At 38.7% G+C, this 12,267-nt stretch overlaps 1 protein-coding gene across 1 annotated transcript; it reads right to left on the bottom strand.

Annotated features, from left to right (window-relative positions):
- Nucleotides 1–574: 574 nt before the first annotated feature.
- On the bottom strand, nucleotides 575–1,804 carry LOC106966716 (olfactory receptor 2H2-like). Its single transcript, XM_015062850.3, has one exon. It carries the CDS (start codon nucleotides 1,766–1,768, stop codon nucleotides 896–898), a length of 873 nt encoding a protein of 290 aa, XP_014918336.3. The 5' UTR covers nucleotides 1,769–1,804; the 3' UTR covers nucleotides 575–895.
- Between the last annotated feature and the right edge of the window lie 10,463 nt (nucleotides 1,805–12,267).

The raw sequence follows: 12,267 nt of genomic DNA, 5'->3' as shown, positions 1-12,267 counted from the left end.
ATATGTTTGTTTCGCTTGCTCATTTCTTTTTAGGCCTCATGCATATGGGGTGATACAGGCAGGTGGGCTGCAGGCCAATGTTGGGAAGGAGACTCACTCTTTCCTCTTTGCTTCTTTGGTGTCTTTCTTGTTCGTTTAATCTGCAGTAGATTAGGTAAAAGTGGTTGAATCAGCATTCTCCACTGGGTGGTGAGCAAAACCAGCATTTCCTCAGTGACATCAGCCCAGCTAGCAATACTCCTGAGTCACAAGTAGGAGGTCAGAAAATTTATGCTCCCAGGGGTCTCTTCTCTAGGCCATCAGTTTAAAACATTCCTGTTCTTTCCTTGTGTTCTCCTAGTGCTAGAGGCTGCTCCTTTGTGCACTTTGTCTCCTTTAATATCTATCTAGCTAATAATTCCTTGTAGCAAATGCTCTTTTTTTATTTTTATTTTTTATTTATTTTTATTAAACATTTTTAAGTTTATTTATTTTTGAGAGAGAGAGAGACAGAGAGGAGCAGAGAGAGAGGGAGACACAGAATCTGAAGCAGGCTCCAAGCTCTGAGCTGTCAGCACAGATCCCAACTCAGGGCTTGAACCCACGAGGTTATGACGTGAGCTGAAGTCAGATGCTTAACTGACTGAGCCACCCAGTACCCCATGCCTTTTTATAATAATGAAAATGGTGTCTACTTCCTGATGGTAGCTTGACTCAGAGCAATGTTTCTCCTACATTTAAGTTTTAGAATAACATTGCCAGCTGCATCACGTTTACTTTTCATTAGTCCACTGTCTGTACAAAGCACGCAATTGGCCCCTCTCTTCTTTAGAGTTGATGATTGAGAGTCCTCATGCATGCAAATCAGCAAATGAACTGGACAAAAGCTGACTTCCCCTTGAGTCTGAGCCCCTCCTCACTCTTCACTGGACATTCTGTTTTTCCCTAGGAGTCTCCTGAAAGCTCGCTTCATGTCCTTTTTCCTTAAAGTATAGATGAGGGGGTTGAGAGTGGGGGTCACCACAGTGTAGAAGAGAGTTAGAAATTTCCCTCCCTTCTGGGAAAAATGACTCCGGGGTTGGATATAGACAGCGGTGACACTGCAGTAGAAGAGAAAAACAACAGCCAGGTGGGAGGAGCAGGTATGGAAGGCCTTAATCCTTCCATTCTGGGACTGGATGGCCAGCACTGCCTGGGTGATACGGCCATAGGAGACAAGGATGAGCAGGAGGGGCCCCAGCAGGAAGATGGCACCAATCACTGAGATCTGAAGCTCATTGACATGTGTGTCTCCACAAGCCAGGCGGATCAGTGCAGGGACCTCACAGACAAAGTCGTCAACCTGGTGGTGATGGCAAAAGGAGAGTTTCATGGTAGTGGGAGACTGCACCAATGTGCCAAAAACCCCACTTGCCCAGACCAGGAAAGCCAACTTGTGACACAGGGGTGGGTGCATGATTACTGCATAGTGCAGGGGCCGGCACACTGCCACATAGCGGTCGAAGGCCATGATCAGCAGCAGAACACATTCTGAAGCTCCGAGTCCCAGGAAGATGTAGAGCTGGACTGCACACCCCAAATAGCTGATGGTCTTGTCCGAACTCCAGAAATTCACGAGCATCTGTGGGATGCAGCTGGTGGTAAAGCAGAGGTCCAGGATGGAGAGGTGGGTGAGGAAGAAGTACATGGGGGTGTGGAGGTGGGGGTCCAGGTGAGACAGGAGTATGATGGTGGTGTTGCCCACTAGTGTGGCTGTGTAAAAGACAGAAACCGCCATAAATAGGGTCATTTCTAGCCTAGGGTTATCCGAGAAGCCCAAGAGAATGAAGCCATCTGGGACAGTGCCATTAGCATGTCTATCCAGCGCCCACCTGAATCTACAAGGAACAACACATCAGTTAGAACACCACCTAAAAGAGGTAGAGAAAGGTGATATTTGATTTTAGAACGTCACCCTTTCTCTATTAATATTTTCTGTAAACTTTTACTGGCTGTTCTTTCATCTCTGTCCCTTTTTGGACATTTTCATCTGTTAATTTCTTCAAAGGTGGATGATTCTAGCAAACTCCTAGAACATGAGATTGTGGTAGGTCATTCTTTTAAACTAACCCTTGCCAGTGTGCCTGAGTGGTTCAGTTGGTTAAGTGTCTGTTGATTTTGGCTTAGGTCATGATCTCACAGTTTCAGGAGATTGAGCCCTGTGTAGGGCTCTGCACTGAGCATGGAGCCTTCTTGGGATTCTTTCTCTTTCCTTCTCCCTCTGCCTGTCCTCTGCTCATGCTCTCTCTCAAAATAAACAAATCAACTTAAAAAAATAAAACTAACCTTTGCCACTATGAACAACTTATGGCAACAAACTGCACAGCCTAGATATAATGGAGAAAAATTTGTGAAACATACAAACTACCAAAACTGAATCAGGAAGACATAGAAAATCTGAATAGATCAATTACTATTATACAGACTGAATCAGTAATAAAAAAATCTCCCAATAAAGAAAAGCCTAGGACCAGATGTCTTCACTGGTGAATTTTACCAAATATTTAAAAGAAATAACACCAAACCTCAAACTCTTCCAAAAAAATCAGAGGAAGGAACACTGCCAAACTCATTTAAAAAGGGCAGTATTACCTTAATACAAAATCCAGATAAGGACACCAGCAGAAAAGAAAACTGCAGACCAATATCCCTGATGAATATAGGTGCAAACATTCTTAGTAAAATGCTAGCACACTGAATTCAGCAGCCCATTAAAAGCATCATGCCCCCCGATCAATGTGGGACTTATCCTTGGGATGCAAGGATGGTTCAATATATGCAACTCAATTAATACATACAACATAAATACAATGAAAGAAAAAAAGTATATTATTATTTCAATAAATGTGGAATAAATACTTGAAAAAATTCAGTATCTGTTAATGATGAAAACTCCTTAAAAAGTCTGAGTATCATTGGCATTGTTGAGTATAGTCACATTAGTGTCAGGTGTACAACAGAATAATTCAACAGGTTTATACATTATGCAATGCTCAGAACAATTGTAACCACTATCTGTCTCCATACATCACTATTACAATATCATTGACTATGTTCCCTGTGCTGTGCCTTTTATGTTCATGACTTCTTCATTCCATAATTGGAAGCCTGTATTTTCCACTCTCTTTTACCCATTTTACCTATCCTCCCACCCTCTTCCCTTTTAGCATCCATCAGCTTGTTCTGTGTACCTATATATCTGATTCTGCTTTTTGTTTATTTTTTCTTTTTTTTTCCTTTTTATATTCCATACATGAATGAAATCATTGGTATTTGTCTTTCTCAGTCTGACTTATTTCACTTAGCATAACACACTCTAGGTCCATCCATGTTGTCACAAATGGCACTATCTCATCTTTTTAAGATGACGGGATGATATTCTATTGTATAAGTATAACATCTTTCTTACCCATTCACTTATCAATGGACATTTGGATTTCTCCAATATGTTGGCTATTATAAATAATGCTGCAATACAGCAAAATAAACAATCAACAAAACTAAAAGGCAACTGACAGAATGGGAAAAGATATTTGCAAATGAAATATTAGATAACGGGTTAATATCCTTAATCTATAAAGAACTTATCAAACTCAACACCTAAAAAGCAAATAATCCAGTGAAGAAAAGGACAAAAGACGAATAGACACTTTTCCAAAGAATACATAGAGATGGCTAATAGAGACATAAAAAGATGCTCAACATCACTCATCGTCAGGGAAATAGAAATCAAAACCACAATGAGATACCATCTCACCGCTGTCAGAATGGCTCAAATTAACAACTCAGGAAACTATAAATGGTAGTGAGGGTGCAGAGAAAGGGGAAACGTTTTGCACTGTTGGTGGAATGCAGACTGGTGCAGCCACTCTGGAAAATAGTACGGAGGTTTCCCCCCAAATTAAAAATAGAATTACCCTACGAATGTAGGATATGTCATTTCATGTTAAAGGAAATGATTGCCTTAATGATATACTGTTCAAAGTACAAGATTTAAATTTGAAAAGGAAGTTTTTTTAAATATGCACTTTTATTTTTTAAAAAGCAGTATTGAGGGGCTCCTGGTTGGCTCAGTTGGTTGAGCGTCTGACTTTGGCTCAGGTCATGATCTCACTGTCCCTGAGTTGGAACCCCGCGTCAGGCTCTGTGCTGACAGCTCTGAGCCTGGAGCCTGTTTCAGATTCTGTGTCTCCCTCTCTCTCTGCCCCTCCCGAACTCATGCTCTCTCTCTCTGTCAAAAATAACTAAACATTAAGAAAATTTAAAAAAGATAAAAAGCAGTATTGAAATCATGTTATTTGGAGTGGAGACCTAGAGCTGGAAATGAATTTCCTTAAAATCTAGTTCTTGTGCTTTATCGTTACACCCCCATGTAAATGAGGAAATTAGAACTCAAAATAATCTTGTGCATAATACACACACAAAATCTAGCGTAATTTTAGTGTTCAGATTTCTATGACACTCTCTGTTTCAGAATTAATTAAAAGCAGAATTGGGGGGGGGATCAGATTTGTAATTACAACAGGTTTGTGGTAGGGGGTAAGGTGAACTGCAGGAAGGTGGTCAAAAGTTACCCACTTCCAGTTATAAAATAAGTAAATAAAGGATGTAATATATAAATGATGCCTATAGATAACACTGCTCTATAATGTATATGAACTTTGCTAAGAGAGTAGACCCTAAGGATTCTCATCAAAAGGAAAACATTTTTTTTTTCTTTTTCTTTTTTTGCTTTTAATTGTATCTATCTCAGTAAGGGACATAATGATTTCATACTATATGTAAGTCAAACCATTATGCTGTACAGTTAAAATTTATACTGTGATTTATATCAATTATAATCTTAATAAACTGGACAAAACCCCACCTATCTTTGTTATTCTTTTGACACTAGCATCGTTTGATTTTTCTACCCTTTTGTTTTTAGAATCAAGTTGAGTTTCTGCTTAAGTTGTTTTAGGTTGAAATTTATATTTTCTCTCTGGAAAAAAAAACCCAAAAGTCTACTTCTGTACTTATCCTGAGTCACATCTGCCTTTTTCTAGAGCATAATTTGACATCTAATGTGTCATTAAGTGATATTTTCATTGATCACTGATGAAACCACCATACATTTGAGAGCTAATGATATATTTTATGACGTTGCATGCTCAGTGTTCTCCTTTTTGTGATAGAGGACAGAAACAAACAGCCACTTAGCAGCTCTCTTCCCACATCTGGAAAAGCCTAGACCAGTTGAACTTAAAGCATATTAATTTAGCATACATATTTGTCTCATTTGGCCCTCACTCCATAAGTTGGCTGTGGTTTTTCCTAATAATACATGTCTACACATCTCGACTTCTTGTGTGATTAAATATCAAAAGTGTCCAGGGACATTTTCAAACTGCTTATAAAACACTGCTGACTATGTCACTTCCTTTGGTGTTCTGTGACCCTGTGTGACAATCTGTGCTCATATGAGATATTATCCCTACTGGAATTTATGCTACTGATGTTGTTTGTGCAAGCTGTGTTAGAGTAGGCTACGGACACTCTCTCCATTCATTGCAAGTCCTTCCTATGCAACCAGCACTGTGTGGTCCCACAGTCTGTGCTCTGGACCTCAACTCTGCTAATACCCCAAGGCAATGGCTCTGTGGTTCCTCCTCAGGAGACTGGTCCCTATACTTGCCTTTCCTGACCCATCTGTCTTACCTGTCCAGTCTTGATAATTCATGTAAAACACCAGTCAGAGCCTAAAGAAAGTTGTGGTTACAGATGGTGATGAACATTGGAGAATCTAGGTATACATTTGGGCAAGACAGACAAATCTAAAACAGAGCAGAGTAACAACAAAAGGAGTATCCACTGAGGAAAGAACAATGTGTCACCTGGACTTTGTGCACATTCTGGGGGACTAAGAAGTGTTTCTGTGTTGGATATTATGAATTCATGATAAAACTAGTCCCCCATTGCACCCTGCACAGAGATCTTTGGTTGTTCTCTAATTTCTGACAGTTCTCTAGTTTTCCTTTGCTGACCTTATCAGGCCTGTCCACATGCACATACATTGGCTCCCACATCCCCCCTACTGCCTCCAGCAATTCTGATTATCCGAACATCATGGCATCTGCTACCTGCGAGGTTTTACAGAAATTAGTTTTACACCAGCAACTTGGAATTTAGGAAAATATTCTTTCGGCTGCTACATAATCATTTAATACAGTTAACATTTCTCTCCCCATCTGCACCTAAATACTTGAATTGTCAACAATTTTCAGTTTGTATCACCAATGCATTCCTGCTGAAGTTTTTTTCTGTTTTTGCTACTAATATTTAAAATCATTAATATATTAATTAAATTAGTATATTAATTAAATTGATATTAACTATTAATAATGAAATAAATGAATCTTACTTTTTCAGTTGTATTTATCTAATTTCATGCCTAATCCCATTTTCATTTGCATGTGACAGTTATCTATATTTTCTTACAAATGGCTCAGCTAGATGTTGAGCCACTGTGGCGAGTGCCTGGCATTGGAAACTTAATGCAAATACCAAAGTACTCTACCCTTAACTGAAGATGTGGATTTCTGAAGTTTCTGAAAATCCAGAGAACCATTGACTAGGGAGAACACACACACTAATCTCAGTCTCTTTTGAGTTTGTGCTTGGAATATATTCCTTTCCCTCTCAGTCTCTCAGTCATAGCCATTCCCAAAGACATCCGTGAGGTTCCCACTGCCTTTTTTCATAGGATTTTATGGTATGGTATCTCAGTCCAGGCTTGATCACGACTTGATCAGTGGGGTAAATGACTTACCTACAGAATACCATAGTTGTTGAAAAGGGCTTAGATTTAAAGACCTGCTTTTATTAACATCTTGGTGCACAGAATCATGGAGAGATCACAGCAACCAGTGCCTTGGAAATGTCCTGCTTATCCCAGAAAGACTCAGCTTGCTAAGACTAATAAGGCCACTGGGACCTCATCTCAGATGGAAATTAGCCTTTCATCTGAATGTCTTCTGTGGCGAGTTCTCAGTCATCTCAGCACTTACCTGCAACTGCTCTGAGCCATTAGAGATGGCGGACCCATGGGGGCACACCACGAAGGATTTCTCTCCTGTCTTTCAATCTGCCTAAATTAGACTTTTTTTGTTCATAATCTAATTCTGTCAATGGAAGGCTCAATAAATCCTATTGGTCTTTGAAGTCTTCTGCTCAGTCTGGTTCCCATTCTCATGCTTTCCTCTGATCAGCTGTTTGGATTCAGAATGCAGTGGGTTTTTTTCCTCATGGACAAAAGACAAAGATGCTCAGAAAAGACTTTGAGATCCAGAGGAAAGGATTTTTTTAAATATGTTACCTATTCTTTTTTTTTTTAATGTTTATTCATGTATTTTTGAGAAAGACAGAGTGGGGGAGGGGCAGAGAGATAGAGGGAAAGAACTCCATGCAAGTTCTGCACTGTCAGTGCAGAGCCCAATGTGGGTCTCAGTCCCATGAACCATGAGATCATGACCTGAGCCTAAACCAAGAGTCAGATGCTTAACTGACTGAGTCACTCAGGCTCCCCATAGGTTATTTATTCTAAATTTTATATGTGCTTATAGAAGAAAATTTGTAATACTAAGTTGTAGATATAGTATGTCCCTGCAATAGTCACTGTCATGGTTTTATGTGTGTTCTTAAGGTCACATGGAAACTGAAATATATAGATTTTTTAAATTAATCAGTTACTTAATTGTTTTTCGTAAAGGTGGAGAGAAAATGGAAGCCTTGAAATCATTAAGGCGAACAAATTAATCCTTGGGTTTTTACAATCTTCTCCTTATCAGCACAAAGACAAAAAAAAAAAAAAGGATAACAACCAAAAACCACATTATGCTAGTGGGGCAACACTGTGTTTTTAAAAAGATAAAACTATTTTATAAGTTTTATCTCAGGTCCGTTAGCAATTGAGAATATCACTTTGCCTTTTATTTATTTATTTATTTATTTATTTATTTATTTATTTTTTACCTAGTGACTCTCTGTTTTATTTATTTATTTATTTACTTATTAATATATGAAATTTATTGTCAAATTGGTTTCCATACAACACCCAGGGCTCATCCCAAAAGATGCCCTCTTCAATACCCATCACCCACCCTCCTCTCCCTCCAACTCCCCATCAACCCTCAGTTTGTTTTCAGTTTTTAAGAGTCTCTTATGCTTTGGCTCTCTCCCACTCTAATCCCTTTTTTTTCCTTCACCTCCCCCATGGACTTCTGTTAAGTTTCTCAGGATCCACATAAGAGTGAAAACATACGGTATCTGTCTTTCTCTGTATGACTTATTTCACTTAGCATAACACTCTCCAGTTTCCTCCATGTTGCTACAAGAGGCCATATTTCATTCTTTCTCATTGCCACGTAGTATTCCATTGTGTATATAAACCACAATTTCTTTATCCATTTGTCAGTTGACGGACATTTAGGCTCTTTCCATAATTTGGCTATTGTTGAGAGTGCTGCTATAAACATTGGGGTACAAATGCCCCTATGCATCAGCACTCCTGTATCCCTTGGGTAAATTCCTAGCAGTGCTATTGCTGGGTCATAGGGTAGGTCTATTTTTAATTTTTTGAGGAAACTCCACACTGTTTTCCAGAGCGGCTGCACCAGTTTGCATTCCCACCAACAGTGCAAGAGGGTTCACGTTTCTCCAGATACTCGCCAGCATCTATAGTCTCCTGATTTGTTCATTTTAGCCACTCTGATTGGCGTGAGGTGACATCTGAGTGTGGTTTTGATTTGTATTTCCCTGATGAGGAGCGACGTTGAGCATCTTTTCATGTGCCTGTTGGCCATCTGGATGTCTTCTTTACAGAGGGTCTATTCATGTATTCTGCCCATTTCTTCACTGGATTATTTGTTTTTCAGGTGTGGAGTTTGGTGAGCTATTTATAGATTTTGGATACTAGCCCTTTGTCTGATATGTCATTTGCAAATATCTTTTCTGATTCTGTTAGTTGCCTTTCAGTTTTGTTGATTGTTTCTTTTGGAGTGCAGAAGCTTTTTATCTTCATGAGGTCCCAATAGTTCATTTTTGCTTTTAATTCCCTTGCCTTTGGGGATGTGTCAAGTAAGAAATTGCTGTGGCTGAGGTCAGATAGGCTTTTTACTGCTTTCTCCTCTAGGGTTCTGATGGTTTCCTGTCTCACATTCAGGTCCTTTGTCCATTTTGAGTTTGTTTTTGTGAATGGTGTAAGAAAGTGGTCTAGTTTCATTCTTCTGCATGTTGCTGTCTAGTTCTCACAGCACCATTTGTTAAAGAGACTGTCTTTTTTCCATTGGATATTCTTTCCTGCTTTGTCAAAGATTAGTTGGCCATCCTTTTGTGGGTCTAGTTCTGGGGTTTCTATTCTATTCCATTGGTCTATGTGTCTGTTTTTGTGCCAATACCATGCTGTCTTCATGATTACAGCTTTGTAGTAGAGCCTGAAGTCTGGGATTGTGATGCCTCCTGCTTTGGTCTTCTTCAAAATTACTTTGGCTATTTGGGGCCTTTTGTGGTTCCATACAAATTTTAGGATTGCTTGTTCTAGCTTTTAGAAGAATGCTGGTGCAATTTTGATTGTGATTGCATTGAATGTGTTGATAGCTTTGGGTAGTATTGACATTTTGACATTATTTATTCTTCCAATCCATGAGCATGGGATGTTTTTCCATTTCTTTGTATATTCTTCAGTTTCTTTCCTAAGCTTTCTATAGTTTTCAACATACATATCTTTTACATCTTTGGTTAGATTTATCCCTAGGTATTTTATGCTTCTTGGTACAATTGTGAATGGGATCAGTTTCTTTATTTGTCTTTCTGTTGCTTCATTATTAGTGTATAAGAATGGAACTGATTTCTGTACATAGGTTTTGTATCCTGCGACTTTGCTGAATTCATGTATCAGTTCTATCAGGCTTTGGTGGAGTCTATCAGGTTTTCCATGTATAATATCATGTCATCTGCAAAAAGTGAAAGCTTGACTTCTTCTTTGTCAATTTTAATGCCATTGATTTCCTTTTCTTGTCTGATTGCTGAATCTAGTGCTTCCAACACTATGCTAAACAACAGCGGTGAGAGTGGACATCCCTGTCGTGTTCCTGATCTCAGGGAAAGCTCTCAGTTTTTCCCCATGGAGGATGATATTAACTGTGGGCTTTTCATAAATGGCTTTTATTAAGTTTAAGTATGTTCCTTCTATGCCGACTTTCTCGAGGGGTTTTGTTAAGAAAAGATGCTGAATTTTGTCAAATGCTTTGTCTGCATCAATTGACAGGATCATATGGTTCTTATCCTTTCTTTTATTAATGTGATGTATCACATTGATTGATTTGCAAATGTTAAGGCAGCCCTGCATCCCAGGAATGAATCCCATTTTATCATGGTGAATAATTCTTTTTATATGCTGTTGAATTTTATTTGATAATATCTTATTGAGAATTTTGCATGTATATTCATCAGGGATATTGGCCTTTAGTTCTCTTTTTTTATTGGGTCTCTGTCTGGTTTGAGAATCAAGGTGATGCTGGCTTCATAGAATGCGTCTGAAATTATTCCTTCCCCTCTATTTTTTGGAATAGCTTGAGAAGGATAGGTATTATTTCTGCTTTAAATGTCTGGTAGAATTCCCCTGGGAAGCCATCTGATCCTGGACTCTTATTTGTTGGGACATTTTTGATAACTGATTCAATTTCTATGCTAGTTATGGGTCTGTTCAAGCTTTCTATTTCCTCCTGATTGAGTTTTGGGAGTGTGCGGGTGTTTCGGAATGTGCCCATTTCTTCCAGGATGTCCGGTTTGTTGGCATATAATTTTTTATAGTATCCCCTGATAATTGTTTGTATCTCTGAGGGATTGGTTGCAATAATTCCATTTTCAATCATGATTTTATCTATTTGGGTCATCTCCCTTTTCTTTTTGAGAAGCCTGGCCAGAGGGTCATCCATTTTGTTTATTTTTTCAAAAAACCAACTCTTGGTTTCATTGATCTGCTCTACAGTTTTTTTAGATTCTATAGTGTTTACTTCTGCTCTGATCTTTACTATTTCTCTTCTTCTGGTGGATTTGGGGTGTCTTTCCTGTTCTGCTTTTATTTCCTTTAGGTGTGCTGTTGGATTTTGTATTTGGGATTTTTCTTGTTTCTTGAGATAGGCCTGGATCGCAATGTATTTTCCTCTCAGAACTGCCTTCGCTGCATGCCACAGCATTTGGATTGTTGTATTTTTATTTTCATTTGTTTCCATATATTTCTTAATTTCTTCTCTAATTGCCTGGTTGACCCACTCATTCTCTAGTAGGGTGTTCTTTAACCTCCATGCTTTTGGAGGTTTTCCAGACTTTTTCCTGTGGTTATTTTTCAAGCTTCATAGCATTTTGGTCTGAATGTGTGCATGGTATGATCTCAATTCTTGCATACTTATGAAGGGCTGTTTTGTGACCCAGTATGTGATCTATCCTGGAGAAGGTTCCATGTGCACTTGAGAAGAAAGTATATTCTGTTGCTTTGGGCTGCAGAGTTCTAAATATGTCTGTCAACTCCATCTGATCCAATGCATCATTCACGGCCCTTGTGTCTTTATTGATCGTGTTTCTAGATGATCTATCCATTGTTGTAAGTGGGGTATTAAATTCCCCTGCAATTACCGCATTCTTATCAATAAGGTTACTCATGTTTGTGATTAATTGTTTTATATATTTGGGGGCTCCGGTATTCGGCGCATAGACGTTTATAATTGTTAGCTCTTCCTGATGGCTAGACCCTGTGATTATTCTATAATGCCCTTCTTCATCTCTTGTTACAACCTTTAATATAAAGTCTAGTTTGTCTGATATAACTATGGCTACTCCAGCTTTCTTTTGACTTTCAGTAGCATGATAGATAGTTCTCCATCCCCTCACTTTGAATCTGAAGGTGTCCTCAGGTCTAAAATGAGTCTCTTGTAGACAGAAAATAGATGGGTCTTGTTTTTTTTATCCATTCGAATACCCTATGTCTTTTGGTTGCAACATTTAACGCATTTACATTCAATGTTATTATAGAAAGATATGGGTTTAGAGTCCTTGTGATGTATGTAGGTTTCATGCTTGCAGTGATGTCTCTTGTACTTTGTCTCACAGGATCCCCCTTAGGATCTCTTTTAGGGCTGGTTTAGTGGTGATGAATTCCTTCAGTTTTTGTTTGTTTGGGAAGACCTTTATCTGTCCTTCTATTCTGAATGACAG

Source organism: Acinonyx jubatus, chromosome A1 (genome assembly GCF_027475565.1).
Source record: "Acinonyx jubatus isolate Ajub_Pintada_27869175 chromosome A1, VMU_Ajub_asm_v1.0, whole genome shotgun sequence".
In the NCBI taxonomy this organism is placed as follows: domain Eukaryota; kingdom Metazoa; phylum Chordata; class Mammalia; order Carnivora; family Felidae; genus Acinonyx; species Acinonyx jubatus.
This window is presented reverse-complemented; position numbering and strand designations above follow the sequence as displayed.

Excerpts from the sequence above, each read along its gene's own strand:
- LOC106966716 (XM_015062850.3), bottom strand. The coding sequence starts at position 1,768 with ATGACCCTATTTATGGCGGTTTCTGTCTTTTACACAGCCACACTAGTG.